Source organism: Armigeres subalbatus, chromosome 3 (genome assembly GCF_024139115.2).
Source record: "Armigeres subalbatus isolate Guangzhou_Male chromosome 3, GZ_Asu_2, whole genome shotgun sequence".
NCBI lineage: Eukaryota > Metazoa > Arthropoda > Insecta > Diptera > Culicidae > Armigeres > Armigeres subalbatus.
This window is the reverse complement of record NC_085141.1, coordinates 412,401,995-412,414,675: the sequence shown is the minus strand read 5'-3', so window position 1 is coordinate 412,414,675 and position 12,681 is coordinate 412,401,995. Positions and strand designations below refer to the sequence as shown.

At 43.0% G+C, this 12,681-nt stretch overlaps 1 protein-coding gene across 1 annotated transcript; it reads left to right on the top strand.

Moving 5' to 3' along the window:
* The first annotated feature begins 353 nt into the window (after nucleotides 1-353).
* Nucleotides 354-7,952, top strand: LOC134227200 (toll-like receptor Tollo). Its single transcript, XM_062708541.1, has one exon. It carries the CDS (start codon nucleotides 1,290-1,292, stop codon nucleotides 5,319-5,321), a length of 4,032 nt encoding a protein of 1,343 aa, XP_062564525.1. The 5' UTR covers nucleotides 354-1,289; the 3' UTR covers nucleotides 5,322-7,952.
* The last annotated feature ends 4,729 nt before the right edge of the window (nucleotides 7,953-12,681 follow it).

The following is a 12,681-nucleotide window of genomic DNA, read 5'->3' as shown; positions in this document are numbered from 1 at the left end:
GTAGCACCCCACCGTTCAGCTAGTCGTCTCTTTTTTACTTTTTTATCCTTTTGTTGACAGGAGAGTGCCAGTATGGCCGTCCAGGTGAGCACGAGTCGTTAACCTGTCCATTCTGCACGGGCACCTCTTCTCGCTCTCACGTCCAGAGAAAGGTGCCTTGCACAAGAATGCCAAGAAACCAGTTTCAATTGCATGTGCGCTTTGTTTTCCTATGCCTTCACGAAGGTATTCAACAAACTCTCTTCGTGCGAATGAGAGCGAGAGAGTTGCATTCTCGCACCGGTTCACAGGTGAGCATTGATCGCGATCAACGGTACGAGCCGATCACTCCGGGGCTCAGTTAACGAGTTAACTTTGAACAGAGCGCACGCGCGAATCCACGCTCGTCCGATGGTCGAAACGAAACCGTTCTGTGTCTGTGTCCTTTTGTGCCGAGTGATCCTGTCGAACATCCGTCCGCGGTGACGCGTGAAGTGTCTAGTTTTGGTTGCGATCGAGGAGGCCGCAGTGATCGATCAATCGATCGTCGAGAATTAGGTTCGCAAATCAATGAACAACCGTGCCCCATTCCGCTAGACCCGATTTGGAACGGTGCGAAGAGAAACGAAATTGGATTATTCAGTTTTATCGCGACTGTAAATTTAAATTTACGATCAAGTTTTATGGATTATTTTATCAGGATCATTTAATTTAAAAGAAGAAAGAACCCAGAAGAGAGAACAGAGCGGGGCTGAAGAGCACAAACGGGTCGAGCCGCAGCGCAAAAGAAACAGATCAAGAGGTGTTTTTTGTTGTTATTATGTGCGCGTCGTCATCGACGGCTTCGTCGCTGGGATGGGTGCTGTGCTGAGGGGGAAAAGGATTCGATCGAGTTTTTCGAAAGTGATCTCCGGAAAGCAAGTGAAGAAAGGAAAATAAATTGATAAGAAAATAAGATAATGTGGAGTGAAATTTATTCGCCTCTTTAAGCGTGTTGATAAAGAAAAAAGAAAATAAACCGGGCCGAGAGGTGCAGCGAACGCACCTAAAATAACGATCATCGAGATCAAAACAGATCGAGTGAGGTCTCGGGGACCGCGTTTGGTGGCAGCAGGATCCCAAGAAGACGGTGCAAAGCAAACAGTGAAACAATTATGCAATCGGGCATGTCCAACGCAAATGTTCTGTTGTTTTTCAAATTAGTTGTTGCTAAATGAGGGAGTTCGAATTGATCTAAAAAGTGAGAACGAAAACAAATTGGTGGGGCCACCGTTAGTGACCCTGGGCTTCAAAATTGCAAGGCTACAAAGATGCGTCCCTCGCCGGCCTTGCTGTCGGTCCTGTTTGGCACCATTTTTGGTGTCTTCGGAGCATCGCTCAGTAAATCACTTCTATCGCAAGCACCGGACGAGTGCCGGTGGTCCGGCTACAGTGAAGACGATTTGACCCTCGTGTGTAGACTAAGAACTATCAACAGTGAGCTGGAAAATACGAACTTTAGTGTTCTTCATCCGGAAAACACCGTCCGATTACGGTTACAGTGCAACGATGGGTTGTTCTTTCAATCCAGTATCAGCCCTGGCAGTTTCCGTCAGCTGTCAGAGCTACGATCGCTCTCAATCGAGTATTGCAAAATAGCAAACCTCAGCGATGGTTCCTTTCGAGGACTGAAGGAACTTACCAATCTGACACTGCGCACGCACAACACAGATTGGTCGTCGGTTAGCTTGGAGATCGCGCCGCATGTGTTTAATTCTGAGTTGTCAAAACTCGAGCAACTTGATCTGAGTCAGAACAATATGTGGTCCCTACCGGATGGTATGATCTGCCCGTTGACAAAACTACAAAACTTGAACCTGACGCAGAATCGACTGCGTGATTTGTCGGTGTTCCACTTTAGTGCTTCTTTAAGCACGCGACTATCAAAGAAGTGTGGAGGATCTATCACAACACTGGATTTGTCCCACAACAACATTGACAATTTGCCACCAGCCATCTTCTCTGGCCTTGGGAAGCTAACGGAACTGAGCCTTCAGAACAATGGTCTCAACTTCATAGCCGATCGCGCCTTGGAAGGTCTTATATCACTTTCAAAACTGGACATTTCCCTGAACCGGCTTTCGAACCTTCCTCCAGAGCTCTTCTCTGAAGCCAAACACATCAAGGAGATCTATCTTCAGAACAACAGCATCAATGTTCTGGCTCCGGGAATCTTCAGCGAACTTCAACAGCTGCTCGTCCTTGATCTCTCAAACAACGAACTTACTTCCGAATGGATCAACCCGGCAACCTTTAAAGGGTTGTCCCGTTTAATTCTCCTGGACCTATCAAACAACAAAATATCCAAACTGGAACCATCCATCTTTCGTGATCTCTTCAGTCTGCAGATTTTACGCCTGCAGGACAACTTCATCGAAACCATCCACGAAAGCACCTTCTCGGAATTAACTGCCCTGCACACTTTGGTCATCTCGAACAATCGTCTATCGAACATTGAGTACTTCTCCTTTCAAGGCCTAAGCCGGCTAACCCTCCTCTCACTGGACTACAACCGAATATCACGGATCGATCGCGTAGCATTGCGCAACCTGTCAACGCTGCACGATCTCCATCTCAATGGCAACAAGCTACTGCAAGTGCCGGATGCGCTTTATGACGTCCCTCTACTGAGGACGCTGGATTTGGGAGAGAACCACATCAGCAATATCGATAATGCCAGTTTCAAGGAGATGGTTCACATGTACGGCTTGAGATTGACCGAAAACAACATCGAAACGATCCGGAAGGGGACGTTCGATGCGATGAAATCGCTTCAGATTCTAAATCTGTCGAAGAATCGACTGAAGAAAGTGGACGCGGCCTGCTTCGATAACAACACCAATCTGCAGGCGATTCGACTGGATGGAAACTATTTGACGGACATTTCCGGGTTGTTTACGAAGCTGCCGAATTTGGTGTGGTTGAATATTTCGGACAATCATTTGGAGGTGTTCGATTACGCGTTGATACCGACGGGGCTGCAGTGGTTGGATATCCATGCGAACAAGATTGCCGAGCTGGGGAACTACTTTGAGATCGAGAGCCAGCTGGCGCTGAGTACGATCGACGCGAGCTCGAACCAGCTGACCGAGATCACGGGCAGTGCCATTCCGAACAGTGTGGAGCTGCTGTATTTGAACGATAATTTGATTTCCAAGGTGCAGTCGTACACGTTTTTCAAGAAGCCGAACTTGACGCGGGTGGATCTGTTCGGGAACAAGATAACGACTTTGGATCCAAATGCGCTGCGGATATCGGCCGTGCCGGATGATAAGGCGTTGCCGGAGTTTTACATTGGGGGAAATCCGTACCAGTGCGATTGTAATTTGAACTGGTTGCAGAAGAATAATGTGGATTCGAGGACGCAGCCGAAACTGATGGATCTGGACAGCATCTATTGCAAACTGTTGTACAATCGAGGAAGAACGTACGTACCGCTGGTGGAGGCCTTACCGAATCAGTTCCTGTGCAAGTACGAGACGCATTGCTTCGCGCTGTGTCATTGCTGTGATTTTTATGCGTGCGATTGCAAGATGGAATGCCCGGCGAGGTGTACGTGCTACCATGATCAGAGCTGGACGTCGAACGTTGTGGACTGTTCCAGGGCTGGATACGAAGAGCAACTCCCGGAGCAGATTCCGATGGACTCGACGCAGATCTACTTGGATGGAAACAATTTCCGCACGTTGAGCAGCCACGTTTTTCTGGGCCGGAAAAAGTTGAAGGTTTTGTTTTTGAACAACAGCAATGTGGAGTTAATTAGCAATCGGACTTTCTACGGGCTGAAGGAATTGGAAATTCTGCAGCTTGATCATAATCAGATCGTCGGTTTGAATGGGTTCGAGTTTGTGGGACTGGATCGATTGAAGGAACTGCTGCTGCAGTACAACAAAATAGCGACGATTGCAAACCATAGTTTCGATCATTTGCCTAGTCTGAAGGTGTTGAGGTTGGATCATAACCGGATCGTTGAGTTCAATATGTGGCACTTACCGAAACAACTGACAGATTTGAGGTTGGCCTCGAACCCATGGGCCTGCGAGTGCGAGTACGTGGAAAAATTCCGCGAGTATCTAAAAACGTACGACTTTGTGAAAGATAGGACGAAAGTGCGGTGTTCGGTGGCAATCGCGGCAGGAAATGACACTGCTATGGTGGTTGGAGGAGCGGTGAATGAATCCGCCGTCGTGGTTTCTCCTGCTGGTCCGAGGGCGGTCCCGTTGGATGGCAGTGGGGAGTCAACGTCGATGGGAGCTGGTGGTTTCTTGATTTATTTGGACAACAGTACGACACTGTGCAGCGGTGCTGTGCCACTCGATAACATCATCAACGGGAACTTGACGTCGCGTAAGACGGTCCTATCTCCACCACCAATCGAAGGTTATATCCCGCTGTTGGTGGCTGCGCTGTGTGGATTCACGGTGATCATCATCATGACGCTTATTATGTTCGTATTTCGGCAGGAGATGCGTGTTTGGTTTCATTCTCGCTTCGGAGTGCGGCTGTTCTACCGGAATGCAGATATGGATAAGAACGAAAGAGATAAGCTGTTCGATGCATTTGTGTCGTACAGCTCGAAGGATGAGGCATTTGTGGCGGAGGAGCTGGCACCCATGTTGGAAAATGGTGACCCTTCGTATAAGCTGTGCTTGCATTACCGCGACTTTCCCGTGGGTGCGTACATTGCCGACACAATCGTCCAAGCAGTGGAATCATCACGGAGGACGATCATGGTCTTATCCGAGAATTTCATCAAATCCGAATGGTGCCGGTTCGAGTTTAAATCCGCGCATCATCAAGTGCTGCGAGATCGTCGAAGACGATTAATTGTGATCTTGCTGGGAGAGGTCCCTCAAAAAGATCTCGATCCTGATATTCGCTTATACTTGAAAACAAACACCTACCTGCAGTGGGGTGACAAGCTCTTCTGGGAGAAACTTCGGTTCGCGTTGCCCGACGTGCCAAACAACCAACGACGAAGACAGCAACAATCGATCAATATGACTCATTCCAATATTCGAAACAACTACCAGCTCAGTCGAACGCCAAATAATAGGAATAATACCAATAACCAGTTGATCATGCTCCAGCAGCAGCCACCACAGCCGGACCCCAGACTGAGGCCACCGCAGCAACAGGAGCATTCTTCGCTCCAGCAGCAACCACTTCCGCTGCCGGGGCTTGCGCAGCAACCGCAGCCGCCACAACTGTTGCAACATCAACGACAGCAGCAGCAGCAACAACAGCAGGAGCAGCGGGGGGTCGGCAATGCCTCGCCCCGAACCGTTGGGATCCACATATGACCCCGACCCACTGTGTGATAGTTGGACCGCTTGTAAAAATGGTAAACGAACTGATTAGGTGAATTTTAGGAATTTTCCCTTCGAACGCGAAACAAATGTGATATTTATCGTTAAGTCATTATAAATTATGAGCCGTACTCGAAGCGAAATCGACCGAACCGGACGTGTAAAAAGTGACCCCATAGATCTAATGGTCGAATAGGAACATTGTATAAAGATAATCAAAATAAAACAAGGTGCAATTCTGTTCTATCGGTCTCTCGTCGAAACCTCAAAACCTCAAAGTCGACAAAAAAATAGAACAAGTGACATTATCAAGCTCCGAATGAAAGACCCCAACCGAATGGCTGTCCCCGTTTTACACAGAAGAAGAGAGCAAGAGTGATGCCGACGGCAATACGTCGTTCCCCATAAGCAAGCCGGCAGAGAAGATTAATCAAGTTCAAGTTACATCACAACAGCACTGCAGAAAAAAAAATCGACATGTGACCCGACACAAAAAATATACCTGCAACGATGAACACAAATCAAATGCAAATCCAAGTCCCAGTGAAACAAGTTTGTAGAAGTAGTGAAGCCCTAGTGATTCGAGCGTCGCGCGCGCGTAGATCGTCATCCTCTGGGAGCGAAAATAATTGTTACATCGATCAAGAAGCCCTGGTTCCCAGCCGGTAATGAGTGGCATCGTCCTCAATCTCCGCCCCACCTCGCACCGTAGTGAAGTGAACGAAGAAGCAAACTGGAAACTATCTGCCCCATTCTCTCGAACGGGCAGATGAAGAAGATCTCGTGACAGCCGGGAAGCCGATGGTGAAGAAGAAGAAGTGCTGGCGATCGCCGCCCGATCGCAATTTAATAATGATAGTGACATTCTCCGGAGTCGTTACGCTTTCCTGTGTCACGTCCACCGAGGCCCCCTCCCCCAGTCATTCGTCGTCCACCCGAAGGGACTTTATTACACGATCATCAGCATAATCAACGGTTTATTATACAATACTTGCGTTGTTGCGCGGTGGTGTAGTGATGCGTTGGGTGCATACAAACGTCCAGCGCAGCAGATCATCGCCGAGGACACCGGGGACCCAAACAGTGAACAATTACCACACTGCCAGCACCACCAGCAGCAGCAGCACCACCATCAACAACAGCGAGCAGTGACCAAGCTGCTACCGCAAAGACACCGAGCCCGCTTCGTCGTCGTCGCAGTGACAGCCACAGCTACCAGTTTCCAGGGTCCCAGAGTGGGGCACACGAGGAGCTGCACCGAACTGGACGCCGGCCAGCCAAGCGGCCGTGTTGTGTTCTCCGGCAGCAGTCAGTGCAGTTTAGTTTCTTTCTTCATTTATTTTTGCACTTATTACTGTTATTATTTATATTCTCCCTGTCCGTGTTTTGTATCGTCGTCAACACATCGCAAGCAAGAACTGGTAGGCGCAAAAGAAAACTTTCTTTAATATTTGCTCTTTAATATAAGCTAAATTGCACCAGAAACAACTCGAACAACCAACTAGAGTAGAGAACTGCGATCGTACGAGGGACAAATAAAAGCAGAAGCTAACCATTGAAGAGACCGTATTAAAATAATCATCTTCCCCCTGTTAGCCAGGGGGTTTGAATCAGATTTCTATGAGAATGACGAGGGAGCGCACTTCTTTTCGATCCCAAGGCGGATTGTTGTGATTTCGCCGCATTCCGTTACAATTGCAAACCGAAATGCCATCTGTTGCGAAGTCGGAAGTTTGGTACACGAACACGATCTAATTCAGCAGCGGGAGCAATTTAGACCATTTCGGAATGCGAATAAGTTTGTACGGCTTTCCCAGAATGGTGGCTACATTTGATTATTCCATTAGACGAATGCGGTAACTTTATTATGCGGCGAAGTGGAGGAAATAATGTTGTTAGACAATCGTAAATGGAAATATTTGCACGATAAATCGGCCAAGTGATTGCACAAAAAGCCGCAAACTGAACCGCGTAGATAATGGCATCAAAAGACTTCAAGCGACGAACCTGCTTTAGGTAATATTCTCTGGATGTAGATAATCAATTGTTCAACTCTTTTCTTTTGATAATTATGCCCAAATAACGTTAGATGCAATTCTATATTAAAAGATTATGGAAACGAAGATAATTCAGACTAGTCATCGTATGATGTACTACTTGCTGGTTCGATGTAACATTTAAACCCTCATTTTGCTCAAGTTTTCATTTGTATTACACTCGAAAAATCATCACATGATTGGCAGTCTGAAATATTTTTGTTGTCCCAATTAAATATTAGAATATGCCATAGCGTCTCAGTATTAAATACTCAAAATTTCGTCAAAAATGTAGGATATTAAATTATCTAGTCTAGTCAAAGCTGAATATTTTAAAACCCAGGACCAAAATTTGGCGTTATTGTTTAGGATTCATGACGAAGATAGTGATAGCGTATAAGTGGCTAAATTGCACAAATCAACAACTCACATGTAGAGTATTTTAAGTAATTGAAACGACTGGAAACACTTATTCTGCTTCGATTTATGGTGGAATATAGGCTGTATATGTAAATACTGAACGAAACACATAACTTTGTACCATATTGCAGAAAAATATATGCCCAACGAATTTTAAAAAATTATAAAACTTGTGCTGGAACAATTGCGATTTTTGAAGTTGAAGAAGTCATGCTCCGAGGTAGACACATTCGAAGGATGCGGGAATAAGAACCCAATTCTCATCTGGCTATTGAATGTATGAAGTTTACGATTTGGATTGGTTTGTATTTAATAGAGGAAACAGTTGGTTTTTCGTTATTCGCTTCTAGTAGAATTCTATTTGGTTACTGTTGAAGATTTTGACGCTGCACTGCATCGGATCCCATTTGTTCGAATTTGGTAAAAGGTAAGATTGGTTTATGAGTTCTCTCTCTATGAAGATTGGATTTCGGGATGTTTATCCTTTCGAGGCTAGGTAAGTTTTAGTGTGTGTAAATGTTTATATGCCAATATAAGACTTTTTACATTCCCTCCAATAAGCATTTCATTTAGGTAGGTAGGGTTAAGACAGGCATTTTCGTCTTTTCGTCATAGTATCGAAAACCAATAAAAGAGACACTTTTTTGCCAAACTCATTCGTACCAAATCGTAAGCTCGTAAGCTCAAGAGAAACATTCTGCTATAGTGAAGTTATTGCAAATGGACGTTGCCTTCGTTGGTTTTAGCCCCTACGACGATAGACGGAAATACCTGCCGTGTCCTCAAAGCAAATCAAAGCCAAAGTAAAAAAAAATCATTTTTTATTTTCTCAGCTACTACAAACGATTCAACGACTCTTTAGTGTATAACCTTTTCTGACCATCTATTTGTGATGGAGTTTCGTATAGAAATATTCAAGATGAATGTGCCACATACTTTAGAACAAATTTATAAACAAAAATAAGTAAGTGTTGGTAACATCTGTTAAGCAAATACAAATACAAAATACAAAAAAAAATAAACAGAACATTTACAGTAAGAATGGTATTTTAATCCCAATTAGACTATTCAATAGACCTGTGAAGGGGTTCATCAAATTCACTTGCCATTTGAGTGGGGCGTGGGGCGAACGAAAGTTCATTTTGCCTTTGCGTCAGATACGACCTGCTCAAACATAATTACTTCATAATTTTTTTTCGCGTTGGTCTATTGGCATGCTGTGCATTACACAATTAATTGCATATTATTCCGCGATTCAACCGTACGAACAATAATGTTAATTTATATTTATGGATATGTATATTTTTAGTATGTATAGTCTTAGTCTGCTGGTCGCATAACAAAATCGCTCTCTCTAATATTATCGTTCCCATTCCCTTAGATGCATTAACTCCATTATAAAGGCATTCTAACTTGTTGAAATCGTGGCCCATTCTCACCCCTATTTGGCTCACACCCAATGACGGTGCCTTAATTAAAGTTTCGTTTTGTAATCTCTAGACTATGGCTCTTTAATTTTAGCAATTTATGCAATTTCAACCTTTTGTCCTTTCGACCTTTTGTCCCTTCGGCCTTTGTCCGTCCACCTTTCGCGCTTCGACCTTTCGTCCTTTTGTAGCACTTTTTACGAAAAAAATAGGGGGAAGGGCCGTTCGACCGAATACCGGTCGGCCGAATGCCATTTGGCCGATTGCCACCAGGCCGAAAGTTGTTTGGTCGAATATTCCAAGGGTCGTTTGGCCAAAAGGGTCGTTTGGCCGAAAGGGTCGTTTGGCCGAAAGGGTAATTTGGCAGAAAGCGTCGTTTGGCCGAAAGGGTCGTTTGACCGAAGGGTCATTTGGCCGAAAGGGTTATTTGGCCGAAAGATTTATTTGGCCGAAAGGGTCAATTGGCCGAAGAGTCATTTGGCTGGAAGGGCCGTTTGGTCGAAAGGGTCATTTCGCCAAATAGGTCATTTGAAAAGTGAGAAAAAAAAAATAAAAAGTGTAAAAAGTGAGCGCCGCGAAATGAGTAGTGAGACGTCTCTCTACCCATTTTGCACTACTCATTTTTTACAGTGAGAAGTGAGAAGTGAGAAATGAGGAGTGAAAAGTGAGACGCCTCATTAAAGCACCCATCACTCAAATACGAGCTGTAAAACAGGTATTATGATCAGGAATTGCAAAAAAAAAAACATTTGATCGAACTCATACTTTCTTCGATATGGTTCAAAATTTCGTTGCTATAATCGCCCGTAATGCTGTAACCTTTATGTGGTGTGTTACGGGGAAAGATCTACCACGGTTACATTGCCAGGTACAGGCAAATCCTGACCCAACGATTACCTTCCTCATTATCCAACTCCATGGTACTTATGAGGGTGTCGCTAAGTCGGTGGCCCCTCGTTAAGTAAGTACCACATCAACACTTCCTTCCTCTCCCTAGTTACGGTGAAGATGAGCGTGGCCAGGAGTAGTAATCCTCATGCTTTTGTTATTTTTGTTTAAGACTGAAATCGAGGACTACTTCCCTTCTTGATTTCTGATAGCATTCTAGATAAGGATCTCAAAAGTAAAACATGAGTATCACTAGTGTCCAATCTTCGAATTACACCGTAACAATGCTAATTCTAATGGACGGATTTCGTTGCTATAGCAATGTAATTGACAGTTTGTCCAAAAATCCAAAACTGTGTACCGTTTTGACTCATATTCTGAACACTAGTCACATGTAGATTTATCTGTAACATTTCGTTATTAATGCATAAATAAACGAATTTTCTCGGCAGGCGTACATATCAAGGACAAAATAATTGTCCCACAATGAGATAACGTTAAAACTTAGCATTTTGGTGCATTCAAGGTGGTGTTCGGAATTTGAGATAACTTTTGTTATGCATGTTCGGGATTTGAGCAATCAATGAAATATTACTATCAAGCGCTTTTATAAAAGTTCTATTCTTTCGCTACTCGATGGAAACAATTGATCAATTGAAATAAGTCGAGTCAAGTACGAGACAATGAATGCGGCCTTACTTATAAGGTCGAAATACGAATCTGTCTAAGATATAAAATCAAGTGGGGGAAATTAATTGGATAGTTCGAAGTCGTCTTATGACAAGTGAAGACATTCCTTAACATAATTTTCTCTTTTACAATGTAGTGAAAACTCATATGTGAATATGTACGTTATGTGGAAAATATTGATTTGGAAAATGTATTGGAGGTAACCACTTTCCCTTCGATGGGACTCGAACCCATGACCCTGCAGTACGCTAGACTGGTGCTTTTACCAACTAAGCTACGAAGGACCTTCGTCGGCCTTCGTAGCCTAGCGGCTACTGAACGAGCTCGAGATTCCCAAATTGGAAATAGTCAAATCACTCGCAATCCATTTCTCGTCTTTAAAATGTTAATTTCAACGAATAACGTCGTGTATTTGAGTGTTTTATGTATGTATCGTAAAGAGGAGATGCAGAACTTGGTATTAGATGTCAAGCAGAATTAATATGTTGAAAATGTCTACTCCTTATGACAGGAAGAGCCAAATTCCGCTACTAGGGGGTCCACTATTGGGCATTTTACCCTACTTCCCAAGTTACACACCTTGTCTCCTAAAAGTTTATAATGCTTCTCTATTTCTTCCTACAGTAAATAAATTTTAGTTACTTCAACAAGTATGGTGACCTTTGTAGTATGTAAAAAGCGCAAAAAGAATAATTTTGTTATCAGGATACTCATGCATTACGAAATCATAACGAATATTCATATTTTTCAAACATCCAATTTAAGCTTTAAGAAAACAGATAGAAATATCAGCAGTTTAATTTAAGGCCGGTATCATTTTTAAGAAAAATCATAACAGAATTGATTGACTGTTTAGTTTTAAGGAGGACACTGCACTGTCGATGTTTTTTAAACCATCAATCTCTTTGGATTTTTTTACCATTGAAAATATTATCTAACCTTCTAGAAACGAAATCCAATTATCAACTAAACAATTCAAACCTATAAATTTGCAATATTCATAACATAATCTCAATTTATTGGATTTTCAACAGCTCGAACCGTTTATATTCCGTTTTCGGGCTGCCACAGGCTCTGTCTTATATTGTCATATAAAAGTGTCCTCTCAATAAACTGAACAGTCATTATAATATAAAAATAAAAAAAATGTCTGGAAACCATGTATCTAATATGGATAAACTATTATTCTGGAACTATGAACTTCTGCAATTTCTGTTGAGAAATGTTTTGTGCGGTTTGAAGTTTATCGTGACCATAAAATTCACGCGCCACTAAAGCGAGACCCTCATCAGAAAACATGTTTCGCAATTAATTTTGGTACGCTATTCTTTAATTCAGCGGTCTCAGTCAGACCAATGACATGCGCATATTTAACTTATTGCTTGACAATACCTCATTTGTCTAGAGTTCTATCACTATTAAGATTGATTGTGATAGTGAGCACTAATCGTTTTGATGCATATGACACTTGTCTGGTAGCGAAGGTAAAGAATGTCGATGTTGGGTTAGTCTTAGAAAGGTTTCATTAAAACTTCATGACACAAAATTCGAAGCACAAACCGTCTACCGCAAATATGCAATATTTATCTAATTTTGATCATAATTTATCAGATTCATGTTTGCTTACTTGCAAAATGAACTCTGAAATACAATAACATTCTGATTTTATCACCCCCGGGTACATTTTGGGGTTACAAAATATAAATTATAACAAAATTCGGATTTTTTTTTCAATATTTTAGTTCATTTTTCAAATACGGATCAGTTTATGCCTTGAAAAGGCAAAATGCGTAAACGGTACACGTTATTTCTTTTGTAGACAAGACTTAAAAAAAAATTTACAGGTGCTCACAAATGATTTATAATAAACCACAGGCGGTGAAAGCTATTTCA